This window comes from Mixophyes fleayi, chromosome 4, assembly GCF_038048845.1.
Source record: "Mixophyes fleayi isolate aMixFle1 chromosome 4, aMixFle1.hap1, whole genome shotgun sequence".
Taxonomy (NCBI): domain Eukaryota; kingdom Metazoa; phylum Chordata; class Amphibia; order Anura; family Limnodynastidae; genus Mixophyes; species Mixophyes fleayi.
The window spans coordinates 153,595,488-153,617,863 of NC_134405.1; the positions used below are offsets into that span (position 1 = coordinate 153,595,488).

The window sequence follows — 22,376 nt, forward strand, 5'->3', positions numbered from 1 at the left end:
GCTTTTTTTTTTTATTATTATTATTTTTATTTATTTTTTTCAACGGCGGTGGCGGCGTCGGCGGGGGGGGGGGGGGGGTTTCGGGGCTCCCTTCGTTGGTGGGGGGAGCCGGGTAGTAAAAAAAAAAAAAAAAGATACACTACTCACACCTCACCGCGGCTCTGGCGGCCCTCCTCCTCCTTCCTCGCTGCACTGTTGATACTGAATGACAGGCGTGACATCATCAAGTCACGCCTGTCATTCAGTGAGGAGCGGAGAGGAGAAGAAAAGAAAAGCTAATAGGAAGGTAAGTAACAAAAAAAAAAAAAGGGGGGATAACGCAAAAAGGCACAGTATGGAGGAAAAGGGATAGAAGAGGCACAGTATGGAGGAAAAGGGGTAGAAGAGGCACAGTATGGAGGAAATGGGGTAGAAGAGGCACAGTATGGAGGAAAAGGGGTAAAAGAGGCACAGTATGGAGGAAAAGGGGTAGAAGAGGCACAGTAGGGAGGAAAAGGGGTAGAAGAGGCACAGTATGGAGGAAAAGGGGTAGAAGAGGCACACTATGGAGGAAAAAGGGGGAGAAGAGAGGCACACTATGGAGGAAAAAGGGGGAGAAGAGAGGCACACTATGGAGGAAAAAGGGTGAGAAGAGAGGCACGCTATGGAGGAAAAAGGGAGAAGAGAGGCACACTATGGAGGAAAGAGGCACAGTAAGGAAAAAGGGTGAGAAAAAAGGCACAGTAATGAAAAAGGGTGAGAAGAGAAGCACAGTAAGGAAAAAGGGGGAGAAGAGAGGCACAGTAAGGAAAAAGGGTGAGAAAAGAGGCACAGTAAGGAAAAAGGGTGAGAAGAGAGGCACAGTAAGGAAAAAGGGGGAGAAGAGAGGCACAGTAAGGAAAAAGGGGGAGAGGCACAGCATGGGGAAAAAAGGGGGGAGAAAGGCACAGTATAAGAAAAAAAGGGTGAGAGAAACAGCATGAGGAAAAAGGGGGGGGGAGAGAGACAGAATAGTGGGGACAATTAATTAATTTAAGATGGGGTGGTTTGGGGAGAATGAGGTCCCTTTATTAAATGTGCCTATGAATTATTTAATGGCAGTGACGATTGCGGGAAATAGGTATATTTCTGAAATGTAAATACTATTAATTTATTGCTGGGGCTGTTTGTAGGGAGGGAAATAGGTTTATTTATTAAATGTGAATACTATTATTTTAATGTTGGGGCTGGAGGAAGGCCTAATTATTAATCATGGGTGGTACTGATTTAACGCCGGGGGTGGCTGTAATTTTCTAAATGTACCCAAATAGGGCCCCTACCATTCCAGGATCCAGACAAGCCGCAACTAAAGAAACCTGCAGCACAGGTGGTGAAAGTGAGAAGAACAGGTAGGAGAGAGCAGCAAAGTCTGTGAAATGTTGTGATTCTAGTGGGATAATCCCAATTTTTGGTGACCGTTCAATGGTGTACACAACAATGCAGTTTTTTTTGTCTGTAGGAGGGTGGCCTGGCCATGCCCAATGATGCATTATCAATGGTATTTTAATTTGCGGTATCATTGCTAGTTTTAATGTGCATTATAAATTTTATTTTTAAAGTGCGGTATCATTGCTAGTTTTAGTGCACATTATCAATGGTATTTTTAATGTGTGATATCCTTGCTGGTTTTAATGTGTGGTGTCAATACCCATTTTAATGTGGTGTTTTGATAATTGTTTTAATGTACAGTATTTTAGTTTGTGGAAACAATGATTTTTCTTATGCAGACAACCTAAGCGGGCCCTCTGGGAGAGCTGTAAGTGTCATACTGTGGGCTGTAGGTGATGTAATGCAGGATGTGTCACTATGCCCTTAATTTTAGATCTTAAGACAGGGGGGCCCCTAAGTGCCCCGGGCCCCCCGAAGCCTTAATCCAGCTCTGCCGGCGGGTGTTTATGCCGCCGCTGCCTGTCATTTTTTTTACATGAGAAGGACGGTCATTGGTGGAAGAGGGAGAGGGGGCGGCAGCCGCCGCTGATTGGCTGGCCGGCTGAAGCGCTGGATCATCGTTTTTGTTTTTACTATAGTCCGGCCCTCCAACGGTCTGAGGGACAGTGAACTGGCCCCCTGTTTAAAAAGTTTGAGGACCCCTGCTCTAAAGGAACAAGAGGGCTGCCTGGATGCACATACTGTCTAGCATTCTGTTTGTGAGCATGATAGGTCTTCTACAATCCAGTGGCAATTTATGTAATGTGACCTTCTGAATCATATAATCCAGTTTGTCACTAAAAAGAAGGCCACCTTCAAAAATGAACATAATTAAGTAATTTGAATACTTTTGATCTGCCGCCCAGGGACGCAGCCTGAGGGCTTTTTTGGCCAACACTTCTGGTGGAAAGTGTGATAGTATCCAGTGCCTCGCAAAAGGAAATCATTTCCTTTTTTCATACTTTTCAGCAACTGTTGTCTACTTACTTTCCCTTGAATGTCTCTATACAGGTTTTTATCCAAATTCAGAGTCCCCAGGATTCTAAAGCCATGGCTACCCCAGATTTAATTACCATTCCTCAGGCATTATGAAGCTTTTAAAACTTTTCTCCATCTTACAATAGAATAGCAGGTTTTGATATAAGGTAGGCTATTGCAGCATCAACTTATCAGTACATCCACTACTTAAAATGTCTTGGATTCTGTCTCCATTCTCCCCCCCCCTTCTTCACAATCAGAGGAGCCTACACCAAAATAATCTATAAACCCACTTGAAAAAAGTTATTATATACTGTTTTTATGGCAATGAAGTTCTCTTTATAAAGATCAGGTTAAAACAAGTTAGTTTAATTTTAAACATGCAGCACGAGTGTCTTTACAGTAACAATTGCATCCAATGAGGGTCACACAAAAGCTTAGGTTTAATACAATTAGGTTATTTAAGAGATTATAGATAAAACATTGGCTGTAATACATTAGTTGTGTAAGGTACCAGCTTAAATGAAGTTCAGAGTAAAGTCTGAAGCTGGCACATGTACAATGAACATAGAAATATCAAAACACCATTTTCATATAGCTTAAAATTAATCTTTCAGGTGAGACTCCATCCTCTCGTACACTATCCAAGTCTATATACAGCCGAGACCTGGTCCTTTTAACCCCTTGACATGATTAAAACTCTTCTTTTGAGGCAAAATATTTAATCATCCAGCCAATTAAAGCCTCAATATGGGCTAGTGGAGCATAAATAGCAGATCACGAGTGGTCAAATATATAAAATAGTATTTGATGTCACAATAAAATCATACATATACTACCTATTGATGCTTAAATGATGGTAATAGGAGGAAAGATATACAGAATCTACGTCACAGTGCACTGTGACATAGAATGATATAACAATTCATGGACTGTAAAAAACCATGTAAAATGGTGCTCACGAGTCTAAAATATTAGAACCACAACGCTACTATTAGAAATATGTATAACAGCTGTATACCTTGTAGCCGATATTGTGGTCAAAAAATATTAAAAATTGAGCATTGCTCTGCAGATTCCTCCCAGAAAGAAATGCTGATTATTGCCGTAGTTATTAGTCCACATATAATAATAAACTTCTTCCGATGAATAATAATATCTATATAGCCATATGTATAGCTCCGTACGGAGTAAAGATGATCTGAAGCATTTCGCTTCCAGTTGGTTTTATAGTATTAGTTCACCATGAAAAGTGTATTCCACTTCATACCCCATAGATGGAGAAAGACACATAAATGAGTAAGATATATTATAATACTCACTGTCTCTGATTGGAAATTAGATGCGTCGTTCTACACACCCGTTAATTTATACCATTAGAGAATCATCTCCTTAGGATCACTGTGTGTCCGATATGTTCATTCCCTCTGATGAAGTTACGTTCCGTAATGAAACGCGTTAGGGGCATAGAGTCAACTATTTAGTTGGTCTCTTATTACATTTGGTACCGTATTGTGCTATTTTTACTCATTTTCTACATGCTTCAATTGCCGGCTATATTCCACTCATCATACACAGGAGTTGACATCACCGGATCAATCTAGAAGTAAATAATTGTCTCCGTTGGAATCCTACGGTCTCTTCATACCCCTCTCTCCGTTTGGAGCTTTCTTCCACCACAGTCAGTGGTGGGTGAGGCGGTTACACACGCAGCTGTGAACCGCGGATTACACAAGGACCATCATCTGATGCAGTGCGTGAAGTTATTTGTGAGAGTATTCCGCTAAAGCCTAAAAGGCTACACTATTATTCACCCACGATTCCAGTCTGCATCATGAAGGAGTGGGACTCCAATCTATAACCATCGGACACACAGTGATCCTAAGGAGATGATTCTCTAATGGTATAAATTAACGGGTGTGTAGAACGACGCATCTAATTTCCAATCAGAGACAGTGAGTACTATAATATATCTTACTCATTTATGTGTCTTTCTCCATCTATGGGGTATGAAGTGGAATACACTTTTCATGGTGAACTAATACTATAAAACCAACTGGAAGCGAAATGCTTCAGATCATCTTTACTCCGTACGGAGCTATACATATGGCTATATAGATATTATTATTCATCGGAAGAAGTTCATTATTATATGTGGACTAATAACTACGGCAATAATCAGCATTTCTTTCTGGGAGGAATTTGCAGAGCAATGCTCAATTTTTAATATTTTTTGACCACAATATCGGCTACAAGGTATACAGCTGTTATACATATTTCTAATAGTAGCGTTGTGGTTCTAATATTTTAGACTCATGAGCACCATTTTACATGTTTTTTTACAGTCCATGAATCGTTATATCATTCTATGTCACAGTGCACTGTGACGTAGATTCTGTATATCTTTCCTCCTATTACCATCATTTAAGCATCAATAGGTAGTATATGTATGATTTTATTGTGACATCAAATACTATTTAATATATTTGACCACTGGTGATCTGCTATTTATGCTCCACTAGCCCATATTGGGAGATAGTTAGATTTGAGCGCTGCATTCGTTTTTTGTTGTTAATTCTGTTTGTTGGTGGGCGCAGCCACTTGGTTTATGCAGCAGCTTGTCTTCTGTCTAATATAACATTGGGAGATCATTATTATTCAATTGTCTCCCCACTATTCCATTTACCTTTATTGGTAATATATTGGCGCCATATCAGGGGTATTTTTCTGTTTTTTTAAGGAAATAAAATTAACCTAAGTGTAATTATTTTATATAAGAACTCTTTAGAAAACTGTTTTTTGTAGTGGAAGTCATAAAAGGGTGTCATACAATCCCATTAGCATCTACACAGCCCTCTCCTAATGACTTTGCATCTGAGGAGAGCTGCGGGGCTGAAGGAGTATGTTTAAAAGATCACTGTATGGTATCAAAACTTGTTCATATCCCAGGGTTCAAGGTGCAATTGAGGACTAATATTTCAGCTTACCCCAGAACAGAAATCAAGACATTTTGTGAGTTTTTTCGATTGCTTTTTTTTCCCTTTTTTGTTACCTTAAGAATTGGGACTATTTTGTCATATTCAATTACTTTCTGCCATTGTGTTCTTAATAAATGAATGAGCTAGATAGCTTGAACAATTTATAAACACACTACGTGTTAGCTTTGAAAAACAACTCCTGGTGGTGGAAGTTTTTGGACAAAAAAGTGAACGTGGGATAGCATTTCAGTGATGATAATTTTTAGACACACACGTCACGTAGGCCCTTTGTCACACAGACACTGGTGAGTGTGGGGGGATTGGATGTGGGGGTGGAGAGGGAGTAGTCAAGGATGCTACCCAGGCAGCAGAATTGGGGAGAGGGGGGGGGGTAGTAGCATTGGAAATAGTGAAGAAGAGGTTGGGCCCCTGGAAGTAGGCGAGACAATAAGTTTACTTTTGGACATGAGTTTGAGAAAACAGTGACACATCCAAAATGAGATGGCAGAAAGCCACTAGGACACAAAAGAGAGCAAGAAAGGAAGAGCGGTCATGGGAGGAAAAGTAGAATTCTGGATACCAAAGAGGCTGACGAGTTCACCAAGGTAGGAGGTTACAAAGAGAAAAGAAAGGAGGCATGAACAGAGCCCCGAAGATGGAGGGGAGAGGCCAAAGGTAGAAAATGATAAGGAACTGTTATAGAGGAAGCCTGGGATAAGGTGAGACACTTAAATAAGGATTGTTTGGCAAGTTTGAGGGGCAGAGCTGTCATGCGAGAGAGTGAACTTGAAGAAGGAATTCAACAAGGGAGTGAGATGTCCTCCAATTGTCTTCAGCGGTGCAAGAGCATTTTTGTTTGGACCAAGTCTGTTTGGAGTGCCAAGGTTGGTATTTCAAACGCTGGAGGCTGAAAGAGGTGACTAGGGCAGAAGAGTGGAGAATGAAAGTGAGGGTGGGGGCTGGAAGTGGGGACGCAAGGTCACAGGACTATCAAAGAATAAGGAGGCAGAGCCAGGGAGTGGTAGGTGACCATGACACGAATATGGATGAGGTAAATGAGATGGATGGATTGGACCTCGAAAAAGAAGAAAGACAGGATGGGACCTGGGGGGGGGGAACGACACAAAGCGCAGTTGGAGGGGAAAAACATACCCATACCACCACCTAGATGGTCTCAAAGAAGAGACACCCATAGGAGGCAGCAGCAGTGAAAGTAGGTGTTGGTGGAGGAGAGCCAGGGCTCAGTGATGGCAAGAAGGTTATGAGATTTGGACATTAATAGGTGGAGCGAAAAAGTGAGAAGGAAGAAGTGGATGGAGGGCTTGGAGAGGTAGGAGCTTGATGGAGTTTTGTGGGAGTGGATGTTCCAAGAAGATAGAGGTGCTGTGGTCAAGACATGGTGTCACGATCACCCAGCCTGTCTCAGCTACAGCAATCTGAACAGCTGGCCGTGACTGGAGTCACTTATCAATGAATACAACTTTTCTGCAACCACAAAGGATTTACTATGGTGTGCTTGCGTTTACCAAAACCACTTATTAATGTTTCACACTTAAATCATATACACATGTAGCATGATCCTCACTTGGCTTCGTTAGTTCACAAAGAATCACGGAGAATATGCTAGATTAAATTTATTTAATCAGAAAAATATTTCCAAGGCTTAATTACAAAACAGTTAATAACAAGACATACAAGATAAGTTGCACAAAAAAGTTTCAGAAATAAAATAGGAAATAAAACTCTACTTACTAAACTTGGGGTACACTTTGGGAGCAATGGCACATTTCAATCTAGATTATCCCTTCATGAAAATGCACGTTATTCTCTTAGGCAGAAGATTTTAAACCTTTTTCACATAGCTCTCACCCCACCTTCAGGACTTATGGAGCCTAATCTGTCAATGTCAGGGCAGGTTGATTTACAGAATGATACAGGGCTTTCAAAATGAGTTATCTATTCCTGAGAGATATGTCTGGCATCTCAGAGGGCATGATTCTCACCTCTGCTAGTTCTGCTTGGTCGGTCAGATGCACATCCTCTGCATACACAAAACTCCTCAAAGATGCTTATCTGTCCATGGGCCTGGCTAATTTCAAAAGACTATAGACACTTGCCTAGGTCAGACTCATGTCATTCAGCAAAGCACATTTTGGAAAGGTTACATACAATATATACATTGTCATACATGAAAATCCAAGGAAAAATAACAACCAGTCGTTAGACATAATACATAATCGTCACACATGGTGTGAGACTTAGGGAGCCTGGGGGAAGGAATAGGGGAAGGGGCAAGAAAGAATGTAATGACATATAGGGTAGGGTGAGGAAGTGAGGGCGAGGTTGCTTAGCAATAGATCAGAGGAAGAAGCGCAGGGGAAGCGATGAGGGGTAAAGCACAGAGAGGGTGTGACAAGCTAGATGTGTACATTTTTAATTCAAAGATGATGCAATGTCATTACTATCAGCTGGCATTTACACCTGACCTGTAGTGGGTGCAAAAGATGTGGCTGAAAACAAGCATACTTACGACAAACACAGGATTTGAATTGTCCACATCTGCACTTATTGTTCATGACCTATGATATGCCACCCCTTACCTCCCTAGTTCCACCTCTCAAGTCGTAGACATTCATGTGAGTTGTGTGTGGACATGAATTGCATGCAATAGCACTCACTGGTGTAGTGTCTGTTTCTGGATATGCACGGAGTGGAATGACGCAGCAAATGTATGTACATCCAAACACGGATCAGGCCCTAAGTGCATTCACACAGGAGGCAAAACAGTCACAATTTGCCCAAGAATTCACCTGGTAGATCTAGGACTAGGTAGGGACTGGAACAAGGATCCCATGGACCAATATGTAGCTGGTTATAAACCTAGTGAAAGGTTGCAGTTTTATATTTAAAATTTGCATTTATTTCTGGTCCTCTAAACTGTAATTTGGTTTTTGAAATGTATAAATATACATGGCATGGGTGGTGACAGAATGCTGCAGAACAAGTCTAAGATTATGCTCTTAAAAGAATGATAGAAAATAATGTCTGGGACACACCTGTAAAACACCCATTGACATTTATCCACTTCATTCATTTACAGACTTGTTTACCACAATCCTCTAAATCAATATTTTTGTCAAGGATAATATTGCAACTTCTTGCTTAAACGTAAGATGGCAAAAAAACAAAAACAGTGAACTATAAATTTAAAATCTGCAGTAAAATTTTTAATCCAATTGGATTTGATTTTTATAATTAAATTGTTTTTTTTTTTTTAGCATATTGTACAGTGAAATCAGGTCATTAAATGTACATTTTGTCCATTTTCTGAACAAATATGTCTAATTCCAGTTTTTATAGCAGTCTTGATCAACATTGGATCTGGATTGGTGGTGGTTTTGAGCCCAAAATACTAAAAACTGGCTGTACTGCTTGCTGTGGGTATGGGCGGCTTTGTTAAAACAAGCTTAACCGAGCAAATTTTTAAATCCATTATCAACTCTCCATTTACCACCTCTAAGTGCCTCATGAAGGGTCATTCCTGAACCACAAAATCTGGAGACATGTAGCACTTGTTCGTCAAGTACATCACAGTGTGTATGCAAATTTCATGTACTCTACTCTCATAAAAGGTATTCTGTGTGATTTATGGGTTGGTGGCTACACAAGAAAGAGCTGGGTGGGAGCTTGAACACCCCAGCTTCCTACCACTTTGGGACCACTCGCTTTATTCATTTAAACTTTATTTATTTTTTTCTCCTAAAACATTCCTCCGTTTAATTTATAGGTTAAATTAAACACAAGCATGAGGGGGCATCAGGCTACCTTTGCTACATGTCACTTGTATTGGATGATATTGCAATGGTCGAAATTTGCTCTTGATGGAAACAAAAAAAAATTAAAAAAAAATCAACTTCCTAAATGCTTTTAGGACCTAAAATTATTAAAACGTATGATTTAAAACATACATAGATGGATTAAGTTTGTTAAATGCATCATTGTATGAAGCAAATTTCCTACATTCAACTTTTTAATACTACAACCTTTCCATATTTGTTGGACTGAAGCCTCACATCACTACAGCATGCTGTTTCTAGGATACGTTAGCCTAACCAACCAAAATGGTTTACAGATAGATGTGCAGAATTACAAGGACCTTCAAAGCAATAAAAGTGGTAGCACCACAGAGTATTTTCAAGTCAAAAACCACAGAAAACTTACATGAGTAAGCAGGGTTGAAATTAGAAGGGCTAGGCTAACAAGTTGTCAAATTAAGTAACTAACCATTATCAATGGAACATAGTAATGTTGAAAGACTCCTTGCAAATGAGCAAAGAGGGGGGTTTATTGTGTGAATCAAAGTTCATACGTCAGACTTGTTACTGGACATGATGAAAATGAAAACACATTCCAGGAGAGAAAATAATGAAGTGGATAAACTGGTTGGAACGGATAAATTGAACTTCATAGGATCTTTGTGTTTGTGTGGTACTTTCATGATCTACAATAACATAAGGTGCTCTGCAACCTTACAACAAGATGTTATTACAAAATGTGGTTTCTGTTAATTAGAAACTGTAATGTTTACATGAAATAAAATACAGAGTCATTTACCAACACTACAAAATTTTCACTACATCATAACCGTCTGACACACTTTCATCGTCTAACTTGCAATAGACAGAGAAAAACAAATTGGTTCAGTGCAAATTTTTACCTAGGGCATTAGTAAAAAAAAAAACAAAAAACAAAAAAATACTCATTTAGGATAAATCCATCTTCTGGACCTGCCATTTTGATATTAATGTGCCAACAGTCACATGTTCGGATATTGTCTTTGTGCTAACCATATTTATAAAATAGATACACTGTAACTAAAAAATTAAAACGTGATGAGACAATAAGACTTCTTGTTGATGTTGTTGTTCTTGTTTTAGGAGCAGCTCTATAAACAATAAACTCCTTTAGAACATCTTAACCTTTATTACTTGAGATTTGTTGTTAGAAACCAGCCTACAAACATGCTCACCTAACATATACTGTCCCAACCCAATAAAAGGTGTAACAAGCACAGAGATAGTGATTACATCATGCGCAACCAAGACGACTTTCTATACAGCAAACAGTACAAAATTCAGTTGTGAGAAATCCCAAATTTCTGCTGTGCAAAGTGTAAGTGGACTCTAGCGAAATAATAATTGTGTCACGTGAAGTACATTACCGGGGTTACAAAGAAAAATTAAAGAAGATATACTATGCTCAAACTACTAGAAACCCAGATCTCTATTGTCCAGATAACATTGATCCACATTTTATAAAGACATTGGGGGAAATTTATCAATAAAGAAAAAAATTATTACAGCGCTGCAACTGGTCAAAATATAACCATGCCAAGCACAATGCTAAAAAGGTATATAAACAATATCACATCTATATAGATGAAAACGTATCTTAAAAATACACATAGCACACACATAAAAAATTACTGAATGTGAGCTGAAGATGATACTATTGATCACTAATGCGAGTACAACTAAGAAAATGACATGTTAGGGAAAGTGGCAGCGTGCGGATGTAAATAGATAAAATAACGTCTTTCAATATTATCCAAAAGGTGCACCGTTTGTGATGAGTGATCCAAAGTACTTAAATAGGATATAATAATCCAGTTCCATTCAGATATTGCACATTAATGAAAAACTTGAATTACCTGACATGCAGCTAACCCGTCCAGCCGCCTGCTGCGGCAAGTCATAGATACTGTTCCAGTCGGCAAATGAGATGTTTTGTTTCCTTCAAATATGTGCGCAATACAAAGGATATTTGGGCCACTTCACCCGATTGATGTCTGTAATCAGGGCCATCTTAACAACATTATGGGCCCCCGGGCAAAGCTGTACATCGGGGCCCCTATATATATATATATATCTCTATATATCTCTATATATATCTATATATATATATCTATATATATATATATATATATATATATATATATATATATATATATATATGTATAGAGATACAGATATAGATAGAGACAGATAGATGTACTTGCTCAGTGACCCTTGAAGGTTTTTTTGCAGGTTTTTTCTTTTGCAGGATAATTTATTCTCATTAAGAGCCCTGCCTATGGTGCCCCCTTGCCCGTGGGGCCCCCGGGCACCTGCCCATCATGCCCAATGGAAAAGATGGCCCTGTCTGTAATTCCGTAATTAGAACTTCTTGCACGCTTTCTGCAAAGTGATTTTTTTCTAAATGTCACAATGTATGCGGTGTGCTAACCACAGCAAGAGGTGGCTCCCCAGGACATTGTGACTACATTTGGTAGTACATACTAGGAGTAGATGGTCTGTCTGGATACTGTGCACATATGAAGCAGTGGTCGCGTATGCCTAAGTCAGCACCGGGTCATTGTTGCATGTCACTTCCAGTTTCCTGCCAATGAATGTATTGGTGGTGTACTGTACAGATTTCAACCCTGGAACACTTCACAGGGAGAGTTGCAGTAAGAAATCGACTCAGAGCCAGCCCCAGAGAAGAAAAGCACAGAAATTTGGTAAATCCTTAGTTACTTGTGCACATATTTTTTATAAAAGTAAATTTTTTTAATTTACAATTAGTACCCTTGTAGAGCCTGTGGGGGGAAAAAAGAAGACCTGCAGAACCTGTCATAGGGTCTGTGGAGCATGTGATAGGGATTTGGCAGCAAACATAGAGTCCCTATATGTGGACTGTATACCTGAAACTAGGAAAGAGCCACCAGAGCAAATTAAAGAATGAATACACTGGATGATGAAATCTTATGTAACAAAGGAAGAGGTGCACAACAGGCGCACACATCCCATTAATAAATATGTTTGGTATTGTTATAACATTTTTTAATAACCATGCATATTTTTGTACATTCTTTATTTTATTCCTGTTAATGAGTGCTGTAAATTGTACTCGTTTCTGTCCTGACCTAAATACTTCTTACGTTATTTTGACCAAACTACTTAAAAGATTGCTCTGTAATTATTTTTGCTTTGGGGTTCCTTGTAAAAAAAGAGAGACCCTAAGGGGGCCTCAAACTGAGAAAGTTTGAGAACCACTGCACTAGACCAGTCTTTTTAAGATAGTCTGTTATGTCTTTCTCCAGCTCAATGCACTAGTCTCTCTGCACTTTTCTGTCCACGTTCCACCACTCTTCTCCAGGAGCTTCCAATCTGTTTAGACGTAGACTGTATCCCTTCTCTCAGCAGTTGCTTCCGCATTCACTTGTCATTTTCCCTTTTTGGTAGGTCAGATATTATTTCCCTGGATCTGGATCCACATATATTGACTGTGGCAGCTTTATGAAAGGCCCACATGTGCTTTACCTTTGTTTTCTCTGGTTGAGCACCTTACTTCATCTGTCGTGCACTTGTGTCTCATCACTTTTGGTATCTGGTTTCAATCTCTTGTTCAGTAGCTGCATTAGCTGTGTCTTTGGAGTTAGTGCTCTCTTTATCTGGATCTGCTTGGATCCTTACTTCATCAGTTCCACAACAAATGTCACTGTTGCTTAGTTACTGTTTCTGGATTCTGTATCATTTGAAACATTCCCTGTACCCAACAAGAATCCCCCCTCTACTACCCAGTTCTGCAGGTTATTCTGTGGGAATCTAGACAAATGCTTTACACCCGAAAACTTTAATATGTTTTACACTAGGTTTCTTGCCATGCCATAGTTCACACAGGGTTTTCACCACTGTTCTATAGAACAGTCTGTTCTATAGAACAGTCTGTTCTGTAAGTTAAGTGTCTGTCGTTGCAGCTTTGTCCCAATATTTTTCATATAGTCCTGAATCTGTTAACATGCATTGATCATTTCAGTCAGAGTTCTGTTCTTTCTTTCGGCTACCCCATTTTGTCCTGGTGTACTGTCTTGTGCTCTTTTAACAGTTGTCTTAGGAAGCGTTTCATTTTGTGTCCTGTGATTTCACCACCATTGTTTCTATGAAATGCAAGTGGATTTCTTTGAAATTTATTTCTAGTCATTGTTACATATTCCTGTATCTTACCCAGTACTTCATCTTTGCTTTGTATCAGGTAAGTGACTGTATGCAGAGTAGTCATCAGTAAGTCGCTATATATCTGTTACCACACACATCTCTATGTATTAGAATTACTCAGATGATTGGATCACAGGCAAGAATCTCTGGATCAGGAAATCAAACTAACAGGTGTTGTCACAAAGTCTGTCAGGTAGGACTTTACAAAAATAAATCATTGTTTTTTGTTACCTGTCACAAAGATTTCAGAGCAGAAAGGACAGATGCCTTTATAAGGTCCAGAAGTTTGCAATAAGTACTCCCTCTCATCTCATGAACCTTGCAAAAGATCGGGAAGGAAGCAGTGGAGGCGATAGTCCTTCCATTTTGGCCTGAGAAATGCTTCTTGAATAAATACTATATCAATTTAACCGGATTTCTTGCATCAGGGACCAGTTCTGCATCATAACCAGACTATCCTCTCCTTGGAGTGGAAACTTACCAGGTCTGCTCAGTTACAAAGGAATCTCTATCCAAGTAATTGAGATACTCTTACAAAACAGAATATAATCATCAATTTAATACAGTATTTGACGCAAAACGAGTTTAAATCAATGGCAGCATACCCTCCACACATAATGCATTTTTTATAAGCAGCATTAAAGGGTTTGCTCACTTCACGAGGACTGAGCACCCTTTTGGACACAAACTGTGCATTAAATAGTTTAGTACTATGCTTCTTTCAAGCAGTAAAAAGGATTCTGCCTCACTATAGACAGTTCTTGGCACCATGGGATATTATCATGCTAGAGGCACTCGTATCAAGTCATTTTGAGCCTTTGCAGGACATTCTGCTTAAATGGCTTACACTCAAAGCATTATTCTTGGTGGAAATTACTTCTGCCGGAAGGATAAGAGCATGGATTAGTGTGTAAAGAACAGTTCTTGAATATCTTTCCAGATCAGTGCTATGGGCAAAGCCAACTTTCCTACCTAGAGTAGTGTCTGACTTAAGTTTCACATACAGAGATTACATTACCTGCATTATGCTCACAACAGAATTATGAAGATAAATACTTGTATATACTGGATGTGGTGAGAGCAATCTGTATGTATCCTCAGAGAACAAAAAAATTGAAGACTAACTTTTGTCTTACTTGCAGGAGCCACACAGGTATGCTCCATTAAAACATATCCTCGCAAGATGGATTTATGAAGTCATCATGTAAGCAAATATTTGGAAAAGTCTTAAGTACCTAAATTTCTGAGGGTACATTTATTGAAAGCAGCGGCAACCTCTTGGGCAAGCAGGGCACAAGTCTCAACAACTGAAATCTGCAAAGTGGAAAGGTGGTCCAACTCAACACCTTTATAAAACAGAATCTGCTGGATGTAACAGCAGGGAATGATGTTCAGTTTGGGAAAAGATCATTCAGACTATAGATTAATAAATACTTTTTTGCTGCATTCAATATGGCGTTAATGTCTATTTAATCCACGCTATGTTATTAATGCTTGGGTACATGCCATTTGTTAGGACTACCAGGTATTCTGAAAAGGAAGTAAACTAATTATGTTTACTTGTTAATTTTGTATCCTATAAGTACTCCACAGCAAACCGAAAATTCCCACCATTAGTGCCTATTCTATTCTTCAGAAGCTTGGGACGCTACTTAAAGACACCTAGAAATAGGAGGAGTTACACTATATATCCTCAGACAGGGGCAGACTGGGCTGGGGGGCATCTGCCTCCCCAGGCCGGTCCAATAGTGGACTACTTTGGTTTGGGTCATTGTGCCACCTGCTTTTTTATCCCATTTATAATGTTACTAATAGGCTACTGAGTGGAGTCTTGCCCCCAGGTTAAAATTTGCCAGTCCTCCCCTGCCCTCAGAGGTCAATTCCTTTTCCTGTCTCTGCTCAGCTGAATAGGGAGTGTACCCATTTGTTAGGGGTGCCATAGAGTCCTTCCAGGAAATGAAATTAACAGCTAAACATAATGGGCCGAATTCATGTTCGGCCGCAGTATCATCCCTATCAGTCAGCACTTGCACCTGCTTTGTAGCTAGAAACCTGGATGAAACCAGGTGTACTAACGAGAAACACAGGATTAGAATCGGCCGCATCTGTGTCGTTATGCCCTTACTGTACATGGCCTATGTTAGTCCGTTCTTTACCTCCCGCTGTTCCGCCTCTTAAGTCGAAAGTGTCATTTACATTCAGAGATGCATTGCATGCAAATGCGTTCATTGGCATAAGGTCAGGTTCCAAGCATGCGGAGAATAATTTCATGCAAGATACGGCACACAAACTGGCGTTCGAAAATGAATCAGGACCAATGTGTTTATGTATCCTGCAAGATTCTCATGAAGCCCTGCACAGCCAGGGAATTGGGGGAACAGTTTAGGAATTGTGCATTTAAATAAACATTTTAATTTAAGTTACTGGTCATTTCAAATTATATTTTAACATCAGATACCAAAGACAACTATGCTGAAACTTTAAATATAAAAATATATAGATAGATAGAGATATATATATAGATAGAGATTATATATATATATATATATATATATATATATATATATATATATATATATATATATATATATATATATATATGAATATTTTTTAAAAAATGACATGTTAATCTCTCTAAATGACGATCTGAATGGCTATCTAATAGTCATAACTGAAAAGGCAATGTAACTTTTTACCACACTAACATGACACATAAAAACTAAAAAGCAATTCCCTGTCTTACTTTCCTTCCTTATTACACCCCCATTTGAGATGCACCCTTTAAAAAAAATAAAATCTAAAACGAGCCATACTCAAAGACCACCACTGAAAGACCTTGTTGGAGGAAATTAGTTATACTCAAATATTAAAATAATGTACACAATAAAGGAGTGGGATGTGGAAATCAAAATTTGTGCTCATCAATCATTAAACCGGTTCTCTAAGTTACCTTCATTTTTGGAAGTTAGTCCAATTTTAAGTACCATGGTAAGTTCAACCAATTAAAACAGGTCCCAACAACTATAACAGGTAATGTAAAATGTCAACACTTCATTGCCTAGAGGTGCTAAATTAAAGAGTAGGAACAAGTACAATTTATAACACTTTATTACAGCGCTGGCAAAATTTTCTTAAGCTGGTGAAAATCGTGAAGCATTTCTATTGGAAATGGTATAACTTTACAAGATAATTTTCAATTTTATTTTCCAACATGCAGAATTACCACCCCAAAAAAGGGAAAAAAAGAAGATAAAACAAGAAAAAGAGGAAACGTATAAGAAAAAGCATAAAAGTGTGCTGAGTTACTGTATTTACATGATAAACAACAAAAGAAAAATTGTGTCAAATAAACTAAGGGAAACAGAAAATAATGTATTTATTCACTGTTCAAAATAAAGAGTGTGTGTTGCATCTTCACAAAACGTCTATACACACTGGCATTATCACCTGCTTTATTCCTCTGCATTCTTCTGTGGTATTTACATGTTCTGTGACATATTATGAAAGCACAGTGCTTAGATTTGTCTCCCACTGTAATACCAGCAAAACCACAAGAATTGCCTGAAGTGTATTGTATCAACCCTCTTCATGCTGCCGTTCTGCCGCCTGATCTGAACCCCAAAAAATCTAGCACTCAGTAACAAATCTTTTAACCCACTAACTCTACTTCTTTATTCCTATTCACGCAAAAAAACTAAAATCATAAACAAATTTTTTTGTAGGTTTTTTTTTTTTTTTTGAAAGAAGTTCAACTTTTTATGCACTTCTAAAGATTACCACAACATGGTGTGCACTTAAGATTTCCATTTGTCTGCCCCTTTTGTGTAGCGTCAGCTGCCATTTGAAGCTTTTTGTCTACTATCTTCCAGAGGACATCACATCAACTTCTTGTTGAAATCTTCCACTTTGCAAATGATTCTATAAAATATTTGCAATCAAAATCTCTTCTAAAAACCGAGCTGCTTGCTAAATAAAGTCATCCATCTCACACTGCTTTCCTCTCCGTGTAAGGCCACTGTGACGCCTTATCAGCAAATAGTGCTCACTCTGTGTGTTTCTGTTGTGTCAATGCTGGAAGCTTCTTCTGAATGAAGCAGAAGTTGGTGCTTCTGCCCTTCCTTGCTTCTAGCCCTGTCCAAGGTTTCTGTCCCGAGCGCTCTCTCTCTCTTCTCAACATGCTGCGATATACTGCTGATCTCACGCAATATCTGCAGGACTCCACTAGCCATGTTGTCGGATATAGGGCCCAATGGAAAACCACTTGTCACTGGATCAACGTCTCCTTTGTAACAGAGAAATAACATACAAAAGAAGAGAAAAAAAAAATGTAATTCAAGAATGTGGTGGTTTTTCACAATAAAAAAAAAAATAAAGAAAACAATGTTTATTTGTAAACACACCATTAATAAGAAAAAGAAAAATATATTAAACTTTTAACACAGAACTTTAGTACGTCGATAAGTGTTTTTCTAGTAGGGCTAGAATTTACTTAAAGAAAAAAAAAAAAAAAAAAAAAAAAAAAAAGATTCTGAATATAAAAAATAACTTCTTCACAAATTAAGAGATTGTATAAGTTTTCCAAAGAGTATAATTGTATAAATTTACAAAAGACATTTTAAGATCACAATGTAATATTCATATACTATGAAGATTCCTCATACCTACACTTCATAAAAGGGAAAATTAACTTTAGACTAATGTAAATTTTCTTTTTTTTTTTTTCATGGTTTTTTTTCATTTTTCATTCATTTTTTCATTTTTTCATTTTTGCATCTGAACAAATTCAAAAGAACACAAAAACAAATTGTATTGACAACAATAGACTTTTCTCTCTACCTAAAAGATAAGTACCATAGTCTAGGTTTTATGCTTAAATGGCCATAGAGTCAAAAAAATTTAAGCAGTAACCTGTTACATGTGTTACTATTCTATGTTAAGCTGTGGATTTAACTTTGGTTATTCTAATAGTGATACATTTTTCCACCCTTTTGTTTTTTTAATTCTAGCTTTCTTAACAAAAAAAACAGAATAAACTATCACATACCATCTCCAGACCCCGTATAAGACACAACAGGAAGTCTTTATCTGCGAGAGTGATTGAACCCTTATTGTCCATCACAAAGACATGTAATTCCATTTCTCTGACTGATACATAATTCCCTTTAGTACTTACATAGTAAATAAGGTTTTTAATTATTTTTTTTTAAAAAAATGACCTAAATAGCCCAATCACCCCCAAAATGTACTAAATATAGCTACAAATAGAATTTATTGTAAGACATCCAATCCATTTTTAAATTAGGTTAGTGACTTTGCAATCACCACCTCATATGACAAGGAATTTCACTGACAGCCACATTTCTGCACCAAATCCTTTTCCACCTCAGTTTTTACAATCATATTCCATTACATGTACAAGCAGCATAGTTAGGCACCTAGGCCTTGGTAATAATGCTACATTATCTACATTAAATTTGACTAGCATTTCACAGTCCAGATTACCATTTTGGGCAAATCTTCCTGCAGTAGCGAACTATCCTGCTCTGTTAAAAACTAAGCATAGTGTCATCTGCAAATATGGACACCTTACTCTCAAAGTCTTCTAGAACAGCGGTGTCAAATTGAATTCTAACCACACTTGATGCTAAATATATTCACATTCATTACATTACAAACAAATTCAAAATAATTGTGTCATCTGCAGGTGATTTTCACTCATGTGCATTCTGCTGAGCTATAGAAGCTGCCGATTACCACAACACTTTCCTGTCAGCCAACAGGAATGATGATAAATGTAAGGAGCACCCATTAAAGAGAAGGGCTGCCAATAGCATCCCATGACCAAGCACTCACCTCATTTACCAGACTGCTCTTTTTTTTTTTTACAATATAGAACATTTTTGCAAAATCCAAATATAGAAACAAACATCAACTGCACTACTAAGAACCAGTTTTCAACTTACCTCTTCATAAAAATAAATAATTTGTTAGGCATGCCTAACCCTCCATGAGATGAAGCCGACACGTATCTAGTTGTATCTTCTACTACTTACAAAAGAAAATGGTCTTTCAAAGCAAGTGAAAAACTGCTTCCCTTGGTAAAACCAATAGTTTAATTATTTATATTTTCATCTTTAATTTATATCTGGCACAGATTATGTTATGCCTAGACTCTTATGTTTTGTATATTGTATATAATTTATTCAGATTTGAAAGAGCTTAGAACTAACTCAAAGGCCTATCAGGGCAGAGGGCGGTTCTAGGGCAGAGGGCTCCCACCTTTCTGCATTCTGTAAAGTAGAAACTATATTGTTGTGTGGACATGCCCTTTAACATTTTAATTCTGTATTTGCTTTATATTAAACACTCACCTGCCACCAGTCTTGAAGATGAGATCTGCATTAGGTGCCCCTTTTGGGTGCTGGTACCGAGGTCGGCGCTCCCTGTTTGTATTAGCTGGTGCTGGACGCTGAGCCAGAGACTGTAGCATTTCTGCAAAAACAAAACCGGGAGATAAGTCTATTTGTGCACATCTACTACTCTGACCTGGAATGCATACAAGATCCAATTACTAGCTATTGAATTTTTATTTTCCAATTATTATTATTAAGATTTATATATAGGGCGCCACATGAGGTCCGCAGCACTGTACAGAGGACAAACAAGACAAGAAGGCTTATTGTAGTCAAAGTAAAAACAAGCTTAACTCTACCTGTAATTTTGCATTGTGTAAATAATTACATAAAATCATAAGGAAATCTAAATACATGTTAAATAAATGTGTGTCTGTGGCACATGCGCAAGTCAACCAAAGAGAATCCTTACATCCACTAAAGCAGTATTGACACATGTAATGTTGATAAGTCAATGCTCTAAACCTACAAATGAGTAATTACTACATATAGAATTAAGATATGTCTGCCTCATAACTGGCCTTCAGCAATGTTTTCACATTTGCTGTAATCGAGACGGGAAATAATGAGAGCATGGATGATGGTTTTAGCAGCCTCCTGAGAGAGGAAGGGCCGAATGCGGGCAATATTCCGTAGTTGGAAGCGACAGGAGTGGGCAAGAGATTGAATGTGGGGGGCAAAAGAGAGGGAGATGTCCAGGGTGACACCCAGGCAGCGGAGATGGAGAACACTAGGGATGGTAGTGTTACTAACAGTGATGGAAAGTTCACGGTGGGTAGAAGATTTAGAAGGAGGGAAAACAATAAGTTCAGTTTTCGCAATGTTGATTTTGAGAAAACGTGAAGACATCCAGTAGGAGATAGCAAAGAGGCAGTCGGAGACACGAGAGAGAGAAGGGTGGAAGGGGGGGGGGGGGGGGGGCGGGTAGAAGGTCATGAGGGGAGATGTAGAGTTGAATGTCATCAGCACAGAGGTGATACTGGAGACCAAAGGAAGAGATGAGATCACCCAGGGAGGTGGTGTACAGTGAGAAAAGAAGAGGGCCGAGAACAGAGTCCTGAGGGACCCCAACGAGGAGGGCGGAGAGGGGTGAGCATGAGTCAGGAGTGGAAACAGAGAAGGAGAGGTTAGCAAGGTAGGAGGTGAACTAAGTGAGGACAGTGCCAGAGAGGCCAAGAGAGACAAGGGTCTGCAGAAGGAGGGGGTGGTCCACGGTGTCAAAGGCCGCAGAGAGGTCCAAAAGAATGAGCAGGGAGAAGTCGCCCCTGGATTTGGCCGAGAGGAAGTCATTAGTATCTTTGGCCAGGGCGGTTTCAGTCGAGTGGAGGGGGCAGAAACCAGATTGAAGAGGATCAAGTAGGGATTTAGCAGAGAGGTGACTGGAGAGGCGGTTGCAGACAATCCGCTCAAGTAGTTTGGAGGCGAAGGGGAGAAGTGATATGGGGCGGTAGTTATCTAGAGAGGTGGGGTCAAGGTAAGGTTTCTTAAGAATGGGGGAGATAAGGGCATGTTTGAAGGAAGAGGGGACGATGTCAGTAGAGAGACAGATTGAAGAGGTGTGCAAGGTGGGCGCAGACAGAGGGGGAAAGGGAGCGAAGGAGGTGAGAGGGGATGGGATGCAGTAGGCAGGTGGAAGGAGGAGAAGAGAGAATGAGGGAGTGGACTTCATCACCCAATGTGGAGCAGAAGGAGCACCAGAGCTGGTTATTGGAGGAAGATGGCACAATGACAGTGGCTGGAGTATGCGATGAGTGAGAGATGTCCAATCCGATAGCCTCAATTGTGGAGGAGAAAAAGGAGGCGAAGTCAGTGGCAGAGAGGGAGAGAGGGATGGGGGGGAGAGAGAGATAAACTTAAAGTGAAGGAAATCGGCCTGGGAGCTAGATTTCCTCCATAGACGTTCAGCAGCGCAAGTGCACTTCTGAAGGAAGCGGGTAAATTTAGAGTGCCAAGGTTGGGGTAGCCGATGGCGGAAGTTAACAGAAGAGAGTGGCGTAAAGACATCCAGAACAGTGGTGAGGGAGAGGTTATAGAGGGAGGTCGCCTGATCAGGGCAGACCAGGGTAGGAAGTGGGGCAAGAAGAGTGTCCAGAGAAGAGGAGAAGGAGGTAGGGTCCAGAGCATCAAGGTTGCGCTTGGTGAGGGTGGATTTAGGCCGGGGGGTTGCAGGGGAGGATGACAGAGTAAATTGAAAGGAGGTGGTGGTCAGAGAGTGGAAAGGGGGAATTAGAAAAGTCGGAAAGAGCACAAAGATGAGAGAAAACAAGATCAAGGGAGTGACCAATACAGTGGGTGGTGGATGAGGTCCACTGAGTGAGACTGAAGGAGGAGGAGTCCAAGGATGCCATGAAATCTTCCTGGCCCACAGCTATAAATGAAGGATGGTATGACCCACCTTTATTGAGTACAGTTTCAAGAAGAATCCCTGTCCTCACTGATTTAGATCAGCTCACGTATCACTGCTGTCTAGAGCAGTTGATTACTAATGAAAAGTTTGCAGTCTTGTGAGAAGAATAACTGGATAG

The 22,376-nt window shown here is 39.4% G+C and overlaps 1 protein-coding gene across 4 annotated transcripts in view; it reads right to left on the bottom strand.

The window, feature by feature from the left end:
• Positions 1–16,528: 16,528 nt before the first annotated feature.
• The window catches only part of UPF2 (UPF2 regulator of nonsense mediated mRNA decay), a 108,793-nt gene continuing 102,945 nt past the window's right edge, over positions 16,529–22,376 (bottom strand). For all 4 annotated transcript variants that reach the window (XM_075208642.1, XM_075208638.1, XM_075208641.1 and 1 more), the window contains exons 22-23: positions 19,810–19,930; positions 16,529–17,720 (exon numbers count right to left, since the gene is read on the bottom strand). In XM_075208642.1, the coding sequence (XP_075064743.1) occupies positions 17,711–17,720; positions 19,810–19,930 (131 nt within the window). In that variant the 3' untranslated portion in view covers positions 16,529–17,710. The remainder of the gene's footprint in view (positions 17,721–19,809; positions 19,931–22,376) is intronic.